Source organism: Montipora foliosa, chromosome 4, assembly GCF_036669935.1.
Source record: "Montipora foliosa isolate CH-2021 chromosome 4, ASM3666993v2, whole genome shotgun sequence".
Lineage (NCBI taxonomy): Eukaryota > Metazoa > Cnidaria > Anthozoa > Scleractinia > Acroporidae > Montipora > Montipora foliosa.
This window is the reverse complement of record NC_090872.1, coordinates 35,317,397-35,331,623: the sequence shown is the minus strand read 5'-3', so window position 1 is coordinate 35,331,623 and position 14,227 is coordinate 35,317,397. Positions and strand designations below refer to the sequence as shown.

The 14,227-nt window shown below is 40.3% G+C and overlaps 1 protein-coding gene across 1 annotated transcript in view; it reads left to right on the top strand.

The window, feature by feature from the left end:
* The window catches only part of LOC138000693 (pre-rRNA-processing protein TSR1 homolog), a 41,580-nt gene that overhangs the window by 19,648 nt on the left and 7,705 nt on the right, over nt 1-14,227 (top strand). Inside the window, exons 14-22 of the mRNA XM_068847277.1 lie at nt 1,886-1,959; nt 2,988-3,080; nt 4,968-5,039; nt 7,260-7,332; nt 9,122-9,173; nt 10,829-10,887; nt 11,514-11,576; nt 12,162-12,245; nt 13,271-13,376. Of these exons, the coding sequence (XP_068703378.1) occupies nt 1,886-1,959; nt 2,988-3,080; nt 4,968-5,039; nt 7,260-7,332; nt 9,122-9,173; nt 10,829-10,887; nt 11,514-11,576; nt 12,162-12,245; nt 13,271-13,376 (676 nt within the window). The remainder of the gene's footprint in view (nt 1-1,885; nt 1,960-2,987; nt 3,081-4,967; nt 5,040-7,259; nt 7,333-9,121; nt 9,174-10,828; nt 10,888-11,513; nt 11,577-12,161; nt 12,246-13,270; nt 13,377-14,227) is intronic.

Below are 14,227 nucleotides of genomic sequence, written 5' to 3'. Positions count from 1 at the left end.
TCAATAAGCGTTATGAAGTGTGCCACAAATGCTGCTTCTCAAGTAAAGATAAACAGCTGCATTTACCCGAAGCCAAAAATGACCCTAACCTTTACCCTTACCTAAGAGAGTGTCTAATCGGTGTGGGTGGGTGGGTCGTGGGTTGTGGGTCCCTAAACCTAAACCTTTTTTTTTTTTATCCATGACTATAAAAATTCTCAAAACAGACAAGACTTAAGACCCAAGACAAATTTGGACCGAGCACTGAGGGAGCTAATATGTTTCTTTTTTTTTTCTTGAAACAAACACCACCCACCACCCACCCACCCACGCGATTTAGCCTCACCCTTACCTAATTGTTGCAAATAGGTTGCAAAGGCTTAGACTTAAAGGGACATCCTGCACATGAATGGAGATAAGAAGTAACTATTGCAATGACAACTAAAGCGTCATCCCAAATTAATATTTGCGTTTTTAATCACTTTGCTAGCATTCCAACCCTTTAATTAATAGGCCATTTTCGAAGTATCAAATATTCAGCTTGATAGTGAGGCAGTGAGGACAAAAAAGATAGAAACGCGTTGGAATGAATATGAAAATTATTTGCAAATCATCCACCTTCCTTTCTCTTTGTTCTCTGAACCTCTCTTTCAAGATAAATTTTAAAATATCGAAAAAAGGCCTATTCTGACGAATGTCTGTCATTTAGCCAAGAATGAACCTGATATAACTGTTTGAAGCAGGTTCGTTATGTGGTGACATTCTCCATTATACATGTACCTTGATTACTAGGTATTTGATTGTCCTGGAAACGATTTTGTTAGAATTTACTTAATCAGCGTGTTAGCCTTTTTGTTGCCGCTGCCAATAGGTCATTTCCGAGTTCATGTCTGCGTCCTCTTCAAAGCGAGTCTAAGTGCTAAGTTTTTCTAATTAAAATTAGCTTTCATTCATATGTAAAGGAGAACTAACTACCATTACAAAAACTTGGCACCTAGACTCGTTTTGAACAGGAGGCAGACACAAACTCGGAAATGGCCAATTGTTGAGCGGAGGCCACCTTCAGAGTCAATCCGCTTCCCTGCATTAATTGTATCCATCGTATGTCACTTAATTATATGGCAAACAATTCTCAGGCTAAATGGAGCACTCTTATTGGCTGGTGTTTGGTCGGGATTTTGCAGTACAGACCATCACCATGGAAACGATCCGCTTCCGTTTTTTTCTCTGTCCCGGGGAATTCAAGTTGAGCGAAACACAAAGTTTTAAAAAAGGAGAATTAATTGTTTTCATCGCAACAGTACAATATTATTAGAGCTAGTATTTAAATATAGAAGATTACCGTTGAAAGTTCGCTGATGGAAGCCGAAGCTTAGGAACATTCACCAAGCGGAGAAGTGTCCTTACAAACCTCACTTTGCTCGTGACCGTACTGGGGAATGTTGTCCCTCGGTCGTTTTTGTACGGACCTCGCGCTGCCGCGACCGAGGGCCAATATTCCCCAAATCGGCCCTCGCTCTGGTTTAGTAAGAGGTTATTATATTTTGTAATCTGGTTTGTTTAACCGTTCGATGAGAAGGCGAGGCGTCTGAGATGTGAAATCTAAGCAAGGTGCTTGGCGCCCAGTCAGCGGCTGTAAACAAATCCATATCAAACAGGCGCGAATGGAATAATTCTTAGATTATATTTTAATAGATTCTGAATGACTGGATACTTTCAAGGTTTGAGTTCTGCCGCAAATTCTTGAGTTTAGCAACACTTGATCGCAACACGAGATCTTAGGCCAGGCACTTTTGATCGATATTTAGTGCGATAAGAAACACAACATTCCATGTTACGAATTTAATGAAATTTAAGCTCTAGTTAGAAATGTGTCGACAATGGAAGGGTATTTTTTTCTTTACAGGTGAGTGTCGCTGCTACGGAGACAGATGACAGTAAATACGATGAAAATATTGATGTTGACGAAGAAAGAGAACAGTGAGTGTTAAGATAAAGAACTGTATGCATTTTACAAAGGCTCGGCCAGCCGTGCACATCATTTTAAAATCGTCTTTTAAGAGGGTCACCTCTAGCTTTGGTTCCATCAGGCAAATACAGTACAAACAATTTTTTGCAACGTCACGTTTAACAGCTTAAAAAACAGAGGTAATTCAGTGTAAAAAAGAGGTAACAAGAATTCTGATTGGTCAGCAATGGAAAAAACTCACTGAGAGCCAATCAAAGGCGAGCATCTCCGTAAAAATTTACTTGAAATCGTAGCCTGCGTAGCAAGCGTTTCCGTTGGGTTTCAGAGAACTTTTGACCGAACGTTTGTCTTTTGACTCTTCTGTGCCCCACGGAACGCTTGCTTCGCTGGCTATTGTGTCGTTGCATTCAAAATCATGTGATTAGTTACACTAATTGCATTGGAGCGGTGTCGTGACCCAGTGGTCGTGGCACTCGATTTGCGTGCGATACCCACCTCGTTGTCACCTTCAAGTTCAGCTGGATGTTTGCAATTCGACTACGTCACGCGTTTTTAATACATGCTTCCTTCCAGACCCTAGTTGTTCAAAAGCCGATTAACGCTAATCCGCGATTAAATGCCAGCTACGATTAAATTCCTTTAACAATCTCATTTTAAGCTGAAGGAAGAAGAGGAACGAGAACTCAAAATTTAAGGCTAAGAATCTTTTGGGAGCATTTTTGATCGGCAAAAAAACTAAAAGGAAAGTTGACACTTATCCAGGATTTTGGCGAAATAGGGCTGTGAATGACTGGGTCCAGGTGTTTTTTGTTTTGTTTTGTTTTGTTTTTGTTTTTTTTTTGTTTTTTTGCCGCTGTTAAAGTACTTTGAATTGTTGCTGTCTACACGCTGCCACACAAGCTGCAAGCTTTGAATACTGCCATATACAAGTGCTGCTTTCTTTTGTGAAGAATTATATTGAAACTTGATGTCTTACACAGAGTTAATTTTAGTTTTAGTTTCTGTATTTTGTGTCTTTATAATCTTGTTCTTTCCATAGCCTTGAAAAAATAAGGGCGGAAAGAGAAAACGAAATGTTTCCAGATGAAATTGACACTCCTTTTGATCAAGCTGCTAGAGTGAGATTTCAAAGGTGAGGAGTTTCTCCAGGCTCTGAGACATATGTAAGAAACGGCAGTGGTAGGTCAGAAGTGAAACCAATCGTGACTCGCGCGTGCACTTTTTTCCCGCGCTTTGTGTCGGCTACGTTGATTGGTATACTGGATTGTGTCCGTCCTTTTTGATTGGCCAAAGTAATTACTTTGGTTTTGGTTTTACGACACTCGATTGAAACGCCCTCTACTAAATTAAATACTAATACTAATATACTAATACTAATACTAATACTAATTACTTTGTTCGAAGAAAAAAAGTATAGTTTTCGACTCTGTTTTTGGACTTTTATTTTTCGGGTCGCGCTCTGGCTGCGCATGCGTAAGGTTTTTCTGTCTCGTAGAAGGCAGTTCAAGTGGGATTCGAACTCGGTATCTCTTCCTTCAGAGGCAATCGTGATGACCAGTAAACCACGAGACAGATTAACGGGAAAATATGTTTTGAAGAATTATGTGCGTGACCGGAAACGAGTTTTTTTGTGTTTTCGTTGCACGCAATGCAATATCCGGTTATGGTATGACTCTGTTGCAGATATCGTAATTTTATAATTTTCCCAGTATTGTTAAGAAAATGTATTAAATATTTTTAAATATCATCGTAGAGACTTGCAAAGCATCTGTTTTCTGGTTTTGACTGGAATCAATGCCGTTAACAACAGTTTAAATTAAAATCCACGATGGCACTTAACCCTATCATTGAGTCATTGAATGTGGACTATGGACTTCGGACTACGGAATTAGAACTGGATATTTACCAAGATATTATAACATTGAAAAAAAAACCACTGAAATACTGTGAACTTAAAGGAAATCGGCTAAAAATCCTTCGAACAAAGTGTAGGCTACCCTTAGCCTCTTGTATAAAGAATAGTTTCCAAATGAATGTCGAAAGTAATTACGCAATTGCAATTGCTACGCTTAGTGGTTGGTTTAAAAAACCTCGAACCATTTTGTCAACCGATGAGAAGGAAAACCAAAACCAATCGCGTCGACTTGCACTCGCGATTTTTCCAGCGCTTTGAACAAGTTATATGGAATTGCTACGAATTTGGATTGGTTCATTGCGCTCTTTGCACCTGTTGTGATTGGTCGAAGTAATTACTTTGGTATTTGTTCTACGACACTCGATTGAAAACTGCTCTAATACTAATACTAATACTAATACTAATACTAATACTAATACTAATACTAATACTAATACTAATATTGAAGAGATATTTTTTTCGATGGTGGCTCTTGGATACTCGAACCTCGAAGATACTCAAGAGTCGAACCTACGACCGACCTCCGATTACCAGTTCGGGTGCTCTAACACTGAGTTTTAGGAGACTATAGTGCTGGGAACTAAATTATCGAAAGCATATTCGTGATTGGACTGAAAGACGTTGCATTTTGAATGAAATGAGTAATGATAATTACGAGACAAGCTTGCAACCCATGATAGAAAGACTTGAGTCTATACACCGTTTTACAGTTCTTTGCTCAGTTACCAGGCTTTTGAATAAAAGCGAGGCTGGAGTTGACCTTGTTTGGTACAAACCTTACTCCTTTTCTTATGTAAATAGTATTACAATTGCAACAAGATGATTTACATACGAAAAGCAATGAGGTTTGTATCAAAGCAAGGTCAACTCCAGCCTCGCTTTTTTTCAAAGGCCTGGTAACTGAGCACAGAACTATAAAATGGTCAATTTGATTCGGTTTGAACAACATCAAATTTCCTGTCAACTTGCCTTGACACTGTCATATATTGTTTTTCTATTTGCCCGCTCTCAGTTGCGGATTATCAAAACCTCAGCTGTGTTCATTACAAAAGGGTGTGCACCATCATTAACACCCCAAACATACTTTTTTCTTAACCTTAACAGATACCGTGGACTGAAAAGTTTCCGCACCTCGCCATGGGATCCCAAAGAAAATCTACCGCTAGACTACGCAAGGCAAGTAACTATAATTATTATTAGATATACCTCACAAGTGAATACTGCTATTTGCGCATTCTGATTGGCTACCTCGGAGGTGAATTGCAAGTACTTTTCACCTTTGAGCAGACAGAGAAAAACAAAATGGCTTCCCATTTCGCTTTTCTTACTGAGAAGCAAATCATGTTATTGATAAACTGTAGCTCAGTCGGCATAGCAGCGGTGATCTAACACGAAGGTCGGGGGTTCAATTCCCACCCTGGTCAGAGTTTTTCTCTGTCCTGGTGTGGGCCCATTTCCATCAGCAGGACTAACGCTCACATGGTTCATATGGGATTGAAATCTAGCACTTCACATTGCACTCTAATCAGTTATAATTATTTAACTTGTGTTGTATATGCTAAAACAATTTAATCATCTCCGAATCGGTGAAAGTGGTAGATATTTACCCCGCTGCTTGGTAAACTATCCACCAATATTCACCTCCACTTTGGTCAGTAATGTGATCTCACTCGTGGGATTAAGTTCTTATCATTGCGTACACCTTGCTATTAATTCACGGCTAAAACTACTTATAATTATATGGTTGTCAAGCAATCTTTGGAAAAAAGGCGTTTCCCACTTTGCAGTTGAAATTTTCGTCACCTTTTAAAAGTTTTTATTTTTATTTTATTTATGCAAAAGGTACGTACAACCAAGGGGTTATTCATGCAAAAGTCCGACCGCGCACCGGTGGCTCAGTTGGTTGAGTTGGTTGAGAATCGGGTTGTCATGCGGGAGGTCGTGCGTGCTGCCTTTGTAATCACATCTTCAAATGGTTTGATTTTCGAGTCTTCTCGGATAAGGACTGTAAACCGTAGGTCCCGTCTCATAGCCTTTCTTGGAAATCAAATAGTATGGGACATTAAAGAACCCACTCACTTTTCGAAAAGATTAGGGCACGTTGTCCCCGGTGTTTTGGACTGACCTTAATCTGGACGGGGGCATCTTTGACTTTCTAAATTAATTGTTAGCTGCGTAACCAGCAGTCTGGCCAAAGTCCTCCACAAAGCATTAAGAATTAGTCCTGAAAATTCCCCGAGGGGAGAGGCTAATAACTTTCACGTCTCTTCACTTCACTTTGCATCGCTACAGCATATCTCGTTGGTGTAAACTTCGTGTTTTCGTGGTAAGCTGCACGTGCGGCACGCATTTTAGCACAAAATCGTGCGGTACTTTGCACAACAACGACGTGAAATCACTAAATTTGAGTTATTTTAAGACACCTTGAGCTTACAGATGTGAACCTTTCATTCTGTAGTTTTACTCTGAACCCGCCTTCTCCAATTTATTTTTTGGTGCATTTCTCACATATTGCTGGAATAACGAGCTGGAATAATCGCGAAAGACTTACGATTGTGTAAAGTTATATTTAATTTTGAGGTGACGTTTCCGTCGACATCGCCGTCTTATTCACGTGACGTGACGCGCATGCGCTTTCCGTCCCAGCCTGCTATGAGGAGGGATGTCTTTTCCCCTGACCTGTAAATGTGATATTCTATTAGTGAATGGGCACCCGACTAGTTTAGCTTCATATAGTTATTTCGGGTGCCCTGTTACCGACTTTGTCTGTTATATTTATCACATCTTGTATTACTTCTGTCTATTTGAGGTACGAATAAATTGTTGTTGTTGTTGTTGTTGTTGTTTACATGACAAGGCAAAAATCGAGAGAACGGATAACCACAGGTGCCTGTGGTCCCGACACGGGACGGGCAAAAGTGATTTGTTTTTTTGCAAAAAATATCGGAACTGTTCCACTTTTCATCCATTACGTTCCAAGTTTTTGGTTTGAGAACGTGTCTATATTCTGAGGAATCGAGTGGTCGCTACGTGGTTTTACAATACCGGCTGAAAGTTTGGCTAGGATAGCGAACCGGGATATACTCGTACCGGGAGGATAGTCGCCCTGGTATCATGTAAGCAGCCGCTTAGACGGAAGTAGATCACGCGCACTTTATATTGATTAATCTAAGTAAATTTACAGCACTTTCTTGTTACAGATTAATTAACCCTTATTCGCTCACGGGCCCCAATATGTCTACTTTACTTAACGTAGCCTGAAATTTGAAGTGTTATTGCCGGAATTTTTTTTTCTCATTATCAATGGTGATCGAATACTGGGCAATTTGTGCGAAAGATCAGGTGGTGTCGACTATCAGTTAAATAACCTTTTACTTAATGTTCCTTTTCATGCAGGATTTTTCAATTTGAGAATTTTAAGAGAACCAAGAAACGCGTATTGGAGGAAGACGATACAGATGGGGCAATGGTAAGATAAACGTTTCCACAGTAATGACCAACGTTTTTTGTGGAAGAGGAAGGGAGACGAATACGTAACAAAAATACCAAAAAGAACTTACAAGGCGTTACAGAAACACCAACACCGCGTGGTTGACAGGAAAACGTGCTTCTTGTATTTAAACTAACGTCTGAGGCGCGCCAGTAATAACGTTTCAAGAAAGTACATTGGGAATGTTAGTTGTTATTCAAAAATTCTGAATAGCAAATTTCTCCTCGGCGGTCTTGCGGATAGTTATCTTAGTTTTTTCACTCAAAGAATTTACCCATTATCTTTTCTCAGCCGAAAGAATTTTGGGCTATTACCTACGAACAGAGCTCCATTCCCGGGTGATTTTAATGAAGGTGGTCGCTAAATCAAACATGCCTGTCATGACATCATTTGTAAACCGCGAGTATGCTTGTAGATCTTATTGGTAGTTGTATGCTATTAAATAGGACCACTTACCTCGTTTCCATGTGGGGATAAACCCGTGAGGATAAACCTAACATAAAAGAAGGTCAGAAACGTGGCAAGAAATCCGTGGGGCTTAAACATCTATTACTAGCTATTGTGTACATTTATAGACCGTTTGGAAGCAATTTACCGCTATACATCAACCTCTCTTAGTACTCAAAAGGGAAACTGTTTCATTGTATCTGACCAACCAAATACTGCTTTTAAGTCAATTGACGCCCGTTTTTGCTTCAAAACATATGAAAGCGATCTTACTAAATAGATTACGACACAGCATTCCAATTGTGGTAAAATAGTGGTAGAGAGGTTTCACATCATGTTTAGAGCAAACAACAAACGTTGGAGTGAAAGTTGCGTTTGACCAAACAAGGATGAAACTTATTCAAGATATTAGCTCATTTCTTAACTTTAAGCTTCAGACATCGAGCATCTTTGCAAAGAAGGAAGACAAATTAGAATAAGAGAAATTTCACGCTTTAATGACGAGCAACAGCCGGCCGTTTCCCGTTGGCTGTTTCACGTAAACACAATGCTAAAATCTATGTCATATTTGAGTTTTCCTCCTAGTTTTTCTCTGATTCTAAATTAAGCCGCAAAGTACCTTATTTTGGCGAATTCGTGTTTGTAACAAAGATACCGAAAATTTTCCCCGGAGCTCTCAGGGTTATCAAGGAGAAAAGGGCCCATAAGATGCTCAGGGTCAGAGCGTCTAGTTATAATGGACTTTAGTTAAGTGTTAGCGCCGGGGGACTAATTGTGTGCACTTTACGGGAATCAAATCAAGTAAACTCATAGAGCGGTTTTCAAATGAATGTCTTAAAACCAAAACCAAAGTAATTACTTTGGCCAATCAAAAAGGACGGAGACAATCCAATAAACCAATCAAAACTCGAAGTAATTCACGTAGCCGTCTCAAAGCGCGGGAAAATGTGAACGCGCGAGCCACGATTGGTTTTGGTTTCACTTCTGATTGGTTGAAAAAGTGGGGCGAGAAAAGTGAGCCAATCACTGACTGAAGTAATGCAAAACCCATGTAATTCGCTAATTGCTTTCGACACTCAATTGAAAACCGCTTTATCAAATCGTAGGTTGGTTTTTGTGGAGATGGGAATACCGGAGTACCCGGAGAAAAACCTCTCGGAGCAGACAGGACACCCGTATGGAAATGGGACCCGGCCGGTATTGGTGGGAAACGATTGCTCTCACCACTGCGCCATCCCTGCTTCCCTGGTAACAGGGCTTTCCAGGATTCTCTGAAATGTTCTTGTTTTTTTTTTATTTTTGTTATTAATTTGCTTTCCAGCCAGGCTGGTACGTTACAATCCACATCGCAAATGTGCCGCTTCATTTTATGGGTAAGAGACAAGTCATTTATTTCATCTTTTCAGGGAATTGGCATTTGTCATTCTCGGTGCTGTTTTTTTTTTTACCGAATGATGGACCGCTACAGTCCTGTTCCGTTGAGCAACGGTTTATGACCTCAATAAAGGCATTTTGTGGAATCAGAGACACTCGACGATAACTGTTCATTTAATAATTATTTCATGAGCGCGATCTGGGCATGAGATGGTTAAAACCCAACGGGGCGTGTTGAATATGAGTTGGTGATAACCATCCTCATATCCAACAACCGCGAATGGAATAAACCCTCATTTACACTAGCAAGTTTTCCTTGACAAGTCCACTTTTCAAGGAAAACTTAATTGCCGATTGTACAAACACGCAAGCTTTTCCTTGACAAGGTTTCCTGGTAGTGTAAACGGAAAATATGACAAGTGCACTTGTCAAATAATTTACACTATCAAATATCGTCCTTGGCAAGTGTCCTTGTTCAAAAACTAGCATGCTAGTTTTTGAAGAAGGAAACTTGTCATATTTTTCCATTTACACTGCCCAGGAAAACTTGTCAAGGAAAACTTGCTACTGAAAATGAGGCTTAATTGTCTCTTTAAATTTCATTTAACTCTCAACTGTTTCAATTTTGCAAAGCGGTCTGAAGCTGTTTCGGTTTTATAAGTCAGTTGCCATAAAAGATTATACGGCGTATGAGCTTATAAATCGAGACGGAGTGAGCAAATTAGAACGCTAAAAAACACAATAGCCGAGATTGAACATTCAATTATAATTTATATACCAAGTAAGTAGTTTTTAAGTTTGTTGTTATGGATTACGCAATTAACGATGGGAAATGGTGCAGTGCGCTCGTTGTGATAATGATGATGAGGTTGTCGCTTGGCAACGAGCAAAAGGACAACTGAAAAATCAGAGTCCCCGGCGGGAATCGAACCTACGACCTCCGCTCCACCCAATGAGCTACCGGAACTCTTGGCAAGCCAGGTCTATTATTTACATTAGGTTCTTCTTCGGCAGTCTTTCACTGGTCTGTGAGGTCGACAATCTCATGTGTCTCTCGTGGTTCCTCAGAAGTTCTTGTCGCGTAGCTTAATACGTAAAGCGCGCGACCGGTGTTTGGGTCATTTTTGTTTAGAAAAGTGACTCACATTCGCATCTGTTTGTATTTGTTAACCGAATTTGCAAGCTAAACAGAAAGTTTACGTCGAATTCACGAGCTTGGAGAGACGTATTTCCTTTGTTTTCGGTTGATATTGAGTGGATCGATTAATCGATGGGATGGGAATGACACATCGCAGTGTCTCTATGATCGATTCATTGAACTGTGTGTCTGCTTTTGCCTTCAAGAAGAAGAAGAAGAAGGATATATCGCAGCTCTCAAAGGTGTGATTGGCTTGCTACTAAAACAAACAAGACTAAAACCGCCAAGAGAAACAGTAACTTTGACTTAAAAGTAATACAAACTGTTAAAGTACGACACATTAGCCAGCTTACCAGCGCTGCTACACTACTCACGAGGAAGCTTTTTGCGGGATTGGGAATTCCGAAATTATTCGCGAGATGCGTATCGTCGCTTGATCGCTCGTAATTTTCCATTCACTGGCGATCGATGCAAACCTTGGATTTCCTTTTTTTGTTTTGTTTTGTTTTGTTTTAGACTCGTACGGTCCCAGCTCACCTCTGGTGATATTTGGCCTTCTTCCTCACGAGCAAAAGGTAATCTGCTGAGTTTGGCTGTAAACTTGTATGGGGTGCTTTCGGTTTTAGACTCAAGTGGTGGGATGAGTCTTTTTCGAAATATCTTGTTTCCAGGGAAGGGGAGATTGAAACATAAAGATTGACATGGGTGATTGAGATGGAAATTGTTAACCCCCGTAGATGAAATAAAGAGCTGACATTTTGTTAATGGTGACTCGGGGATACTCGGAAAAATCCGAGTGCTACTTTGCAGGAGTCGAACTTACGATGACCTTCCGATTGCTAGTCCCGATGCTATAGGAGACTAGTGGGAGCCCAGGGCCATTAAAACAGGTTCAAGTGCTCATTCGATGTTATGGCATGAAATAGCGATATTGCTTGTTTACAAACATTGACGTCACATTTCTTTTGATATTCAAATTTTCCAACCGCGGAACAAAATAAGTCATTGTTTCAACAGCCAACCAGGGTCTGGTTGTCATATTAATAACAATGAGTGACGTCACGAGAAACATCGCTATATCTGCTCTCAATATGCTCATTGCTCGTAGTTTTCGGAGCCTGTACAACCCGCTGAAATGCAAGTGTATTTCATGTCAAACTATGTGAGGCGTATGTATTCATGAGAATTTTTTTACGTGTAGATGTCAGTTGTCCATTTCCTAATACGAAGACATCCTACATTCAAGGAACCAATCAAATCCAAGGTAAGAGATTGATTGTTGGTGGAAAAGTTACCTGTTTCATTTCGCTGTTAATTAATTATAATTATAATTATTATAGTACTCCCGTGGCCCATTTTGTTTAAGTTTTACCTAGTGTGAACGCTACTCGTGACCCAAATACATGAATACGTGAATTACTTTCTAAGGTTTGGGGTACGCCGAAGGGTCGAAGTGCTCGTATTGATGCAGAACTGTGCTTTGTTTGTTACAATAATACCCAATTTCGAATTGCACACTTTTGTTCTTTTGCGCCCGAGGTCACCGTAAAAACCCTCAAAGGTATATTTATAGTCGAATGAAGAGCTCGTTTTCCGTTCAACGTAGTTTTTTTTTTCGAATACGAGCCTTCGAAATGTGTAGATTCGGTTAGAAAGTAAAAAAATGTACATGTAAATCATTAAATATTGTAACAATAATAGTAAAATTACTAAGGGCACTTAAAACTTATATGTTTTAACTTATATGTTTTATCATGCAACCTCAACATGTGAAAGAACATCTCTCTTTGAATCAAGTCGCTTTCCTGGAACAGTGCATTTTCTTTTCACCTACTTTATGTTCTTTTAGGAGCGAGTGGTATTTCATTGCGGTTACCGAAGGTTTACAGCATGTCCAGTATTCTCTCAATACACATTAGCTGATAAACACAAGGTAAATCAAGCAACAGACAACCAAGATCGTGTATTAAAGGAGACGCTAAACGAGAAAGCAGCGCGCGTAGCATAGGGCGTCTTTCTCTTGCGAACTGCATTTCATGTCTCCGAGTTCGAATTCCTGCTCGTGCGCTCCAAAGTTCACTCAGCTTTCCATCCATTCGTTGGTGAGGAAAATGAGCACCAGTATTACCGGGGACAAGTTGTAACGGGATTGGAGTAGCGCTTACTCCTACCGTAAGTTACGGTTTTTTTCCCGGTGGTGACTCGGGGATACTCCAGTAAGAAAATTCGAGAAGCACAAAGAGCAGCTTTCCCTCTTCCTATCCCCTGGCTCTCGCAGGATGGAGAGAGCAAAGGCCCCGGAAACCATGTGGTCCAATCAGGAGTGTATAACCGGTTTGCTGTGGTTGACTCGTGGATTCCGACGTTTGGCTACCTTTTGGGAGAACACCTGTCCGGATTTTTCCGAGTATCCTCGACTCGCTGTCGAAGAAATACACCTCAATTAAAAAAGTGTGTGCCGAAGAATTTGATCTAATTATAACTTGCTTTCGACCGAGGAGCTGCTTGGCGTCAATTATGAAGAGCCATCGATTGCTGTGTATCTCCAGCCCTAACCGTAACGTTGCATGAACCTCTTTGCTTAAACAGGTAGTTCATTCTTAGAGCCAAAGGGAAACCATTTGATGTCAGTCTTTCACAAAGCGCTTTCGTCTCCTTTTACTGCAATCCTCAGCCTTTTGCGCCCAGCTATTTTAAAAGTCGATTAACACTGCTGTTAAATACTCAACGAGGCTTGGATTTTGCACGTCGGAAAACCTCAACATTGCAATTTTATGCTGAAGGAAAGCAGGAGTTTAAACAAAATTGAAGGCGAACAATGTTATGGGAATCAAGTTGGTTTGTGATGAGTGAATAACCTGCAATTTAAGTTTCTAATAATCCAAGATTAGCTTAAACGGGATAGCAGTAACTGGGCCCAGAACATAGTGATTGTTTTTTCTTTTTTTTTTTTTCCAGTTTGAGCGTTTCATGCCACAAGATGGAGCATTTGTGGCCACAGTATACGCGCCCATAATGTTCCCTCCTGCACCAGTTCAACTGTTCACGCAAGACAAGCACACAAGTAAGGGTGGCTTTCACTCGGTTTTAGCCTGCATCTCGGGCGTTTGAAGGGGCAAGGAGACCACGAATTCTTCACCTTTAAACGCTGCCCACGCATGCTTGCTCCGTTTGTGACTGGAAATTAGTTGATCAAAATTAATAAACTAAGTACTGTAGGTAGGGGCTCTCGGAACCTAACCATTACTTGGCATTGCGGTGGCTTCTATTGCTTTAAGTTTGAGCCATAGTTCCTGTAGTTTAATGTTTTGTTTTCGGTTTGGACAGGAATCCAATGGTATTCCTGGAGTCGAAACTACTAACTTTACTAGTTTTAGCTATTGAGTTACAGGAGCTGTAGTACTGAGATGAAGCTATAAGTGGATAGGTTACAAAACACGAAGATGCTCTATGAAAGGAGTCGCTTCATGCTCTGTTTTAGTTCGAATTCGTTCAAGAACGACTGTAATCCAAGATGGTGATCAACAAACAGCAACAAATTGACTGAACCCTTAAAATATATTTCCGGTGTGAGGGAAACGTGACTGGGGAAAGAACAACAGAGAGCATCTTATAGCATATTACGGACACATTGCCATTAGGGGCATTCTTATTGCATTAATTATCACAGAGCTTTGTATGCATCCCATTTGCCTAAGGTAACAGGACGTTCTGCATTCCGCGGAGAAAGCGACAGATGATGAGCACGCCCTTCATAGTGCGTCTCGTTATGAAACCTTAAAACCTTCAAAAGGGAGAACAATGTTGTCATAATCGATGTTGAATTGAAAATGCACTAGCTACGTTACATCCAAATAAGGCTCGCTTTTTTTTTTTTCTTAACTCAAAAACCCCAGCTCTGAACCAGAATTAAAC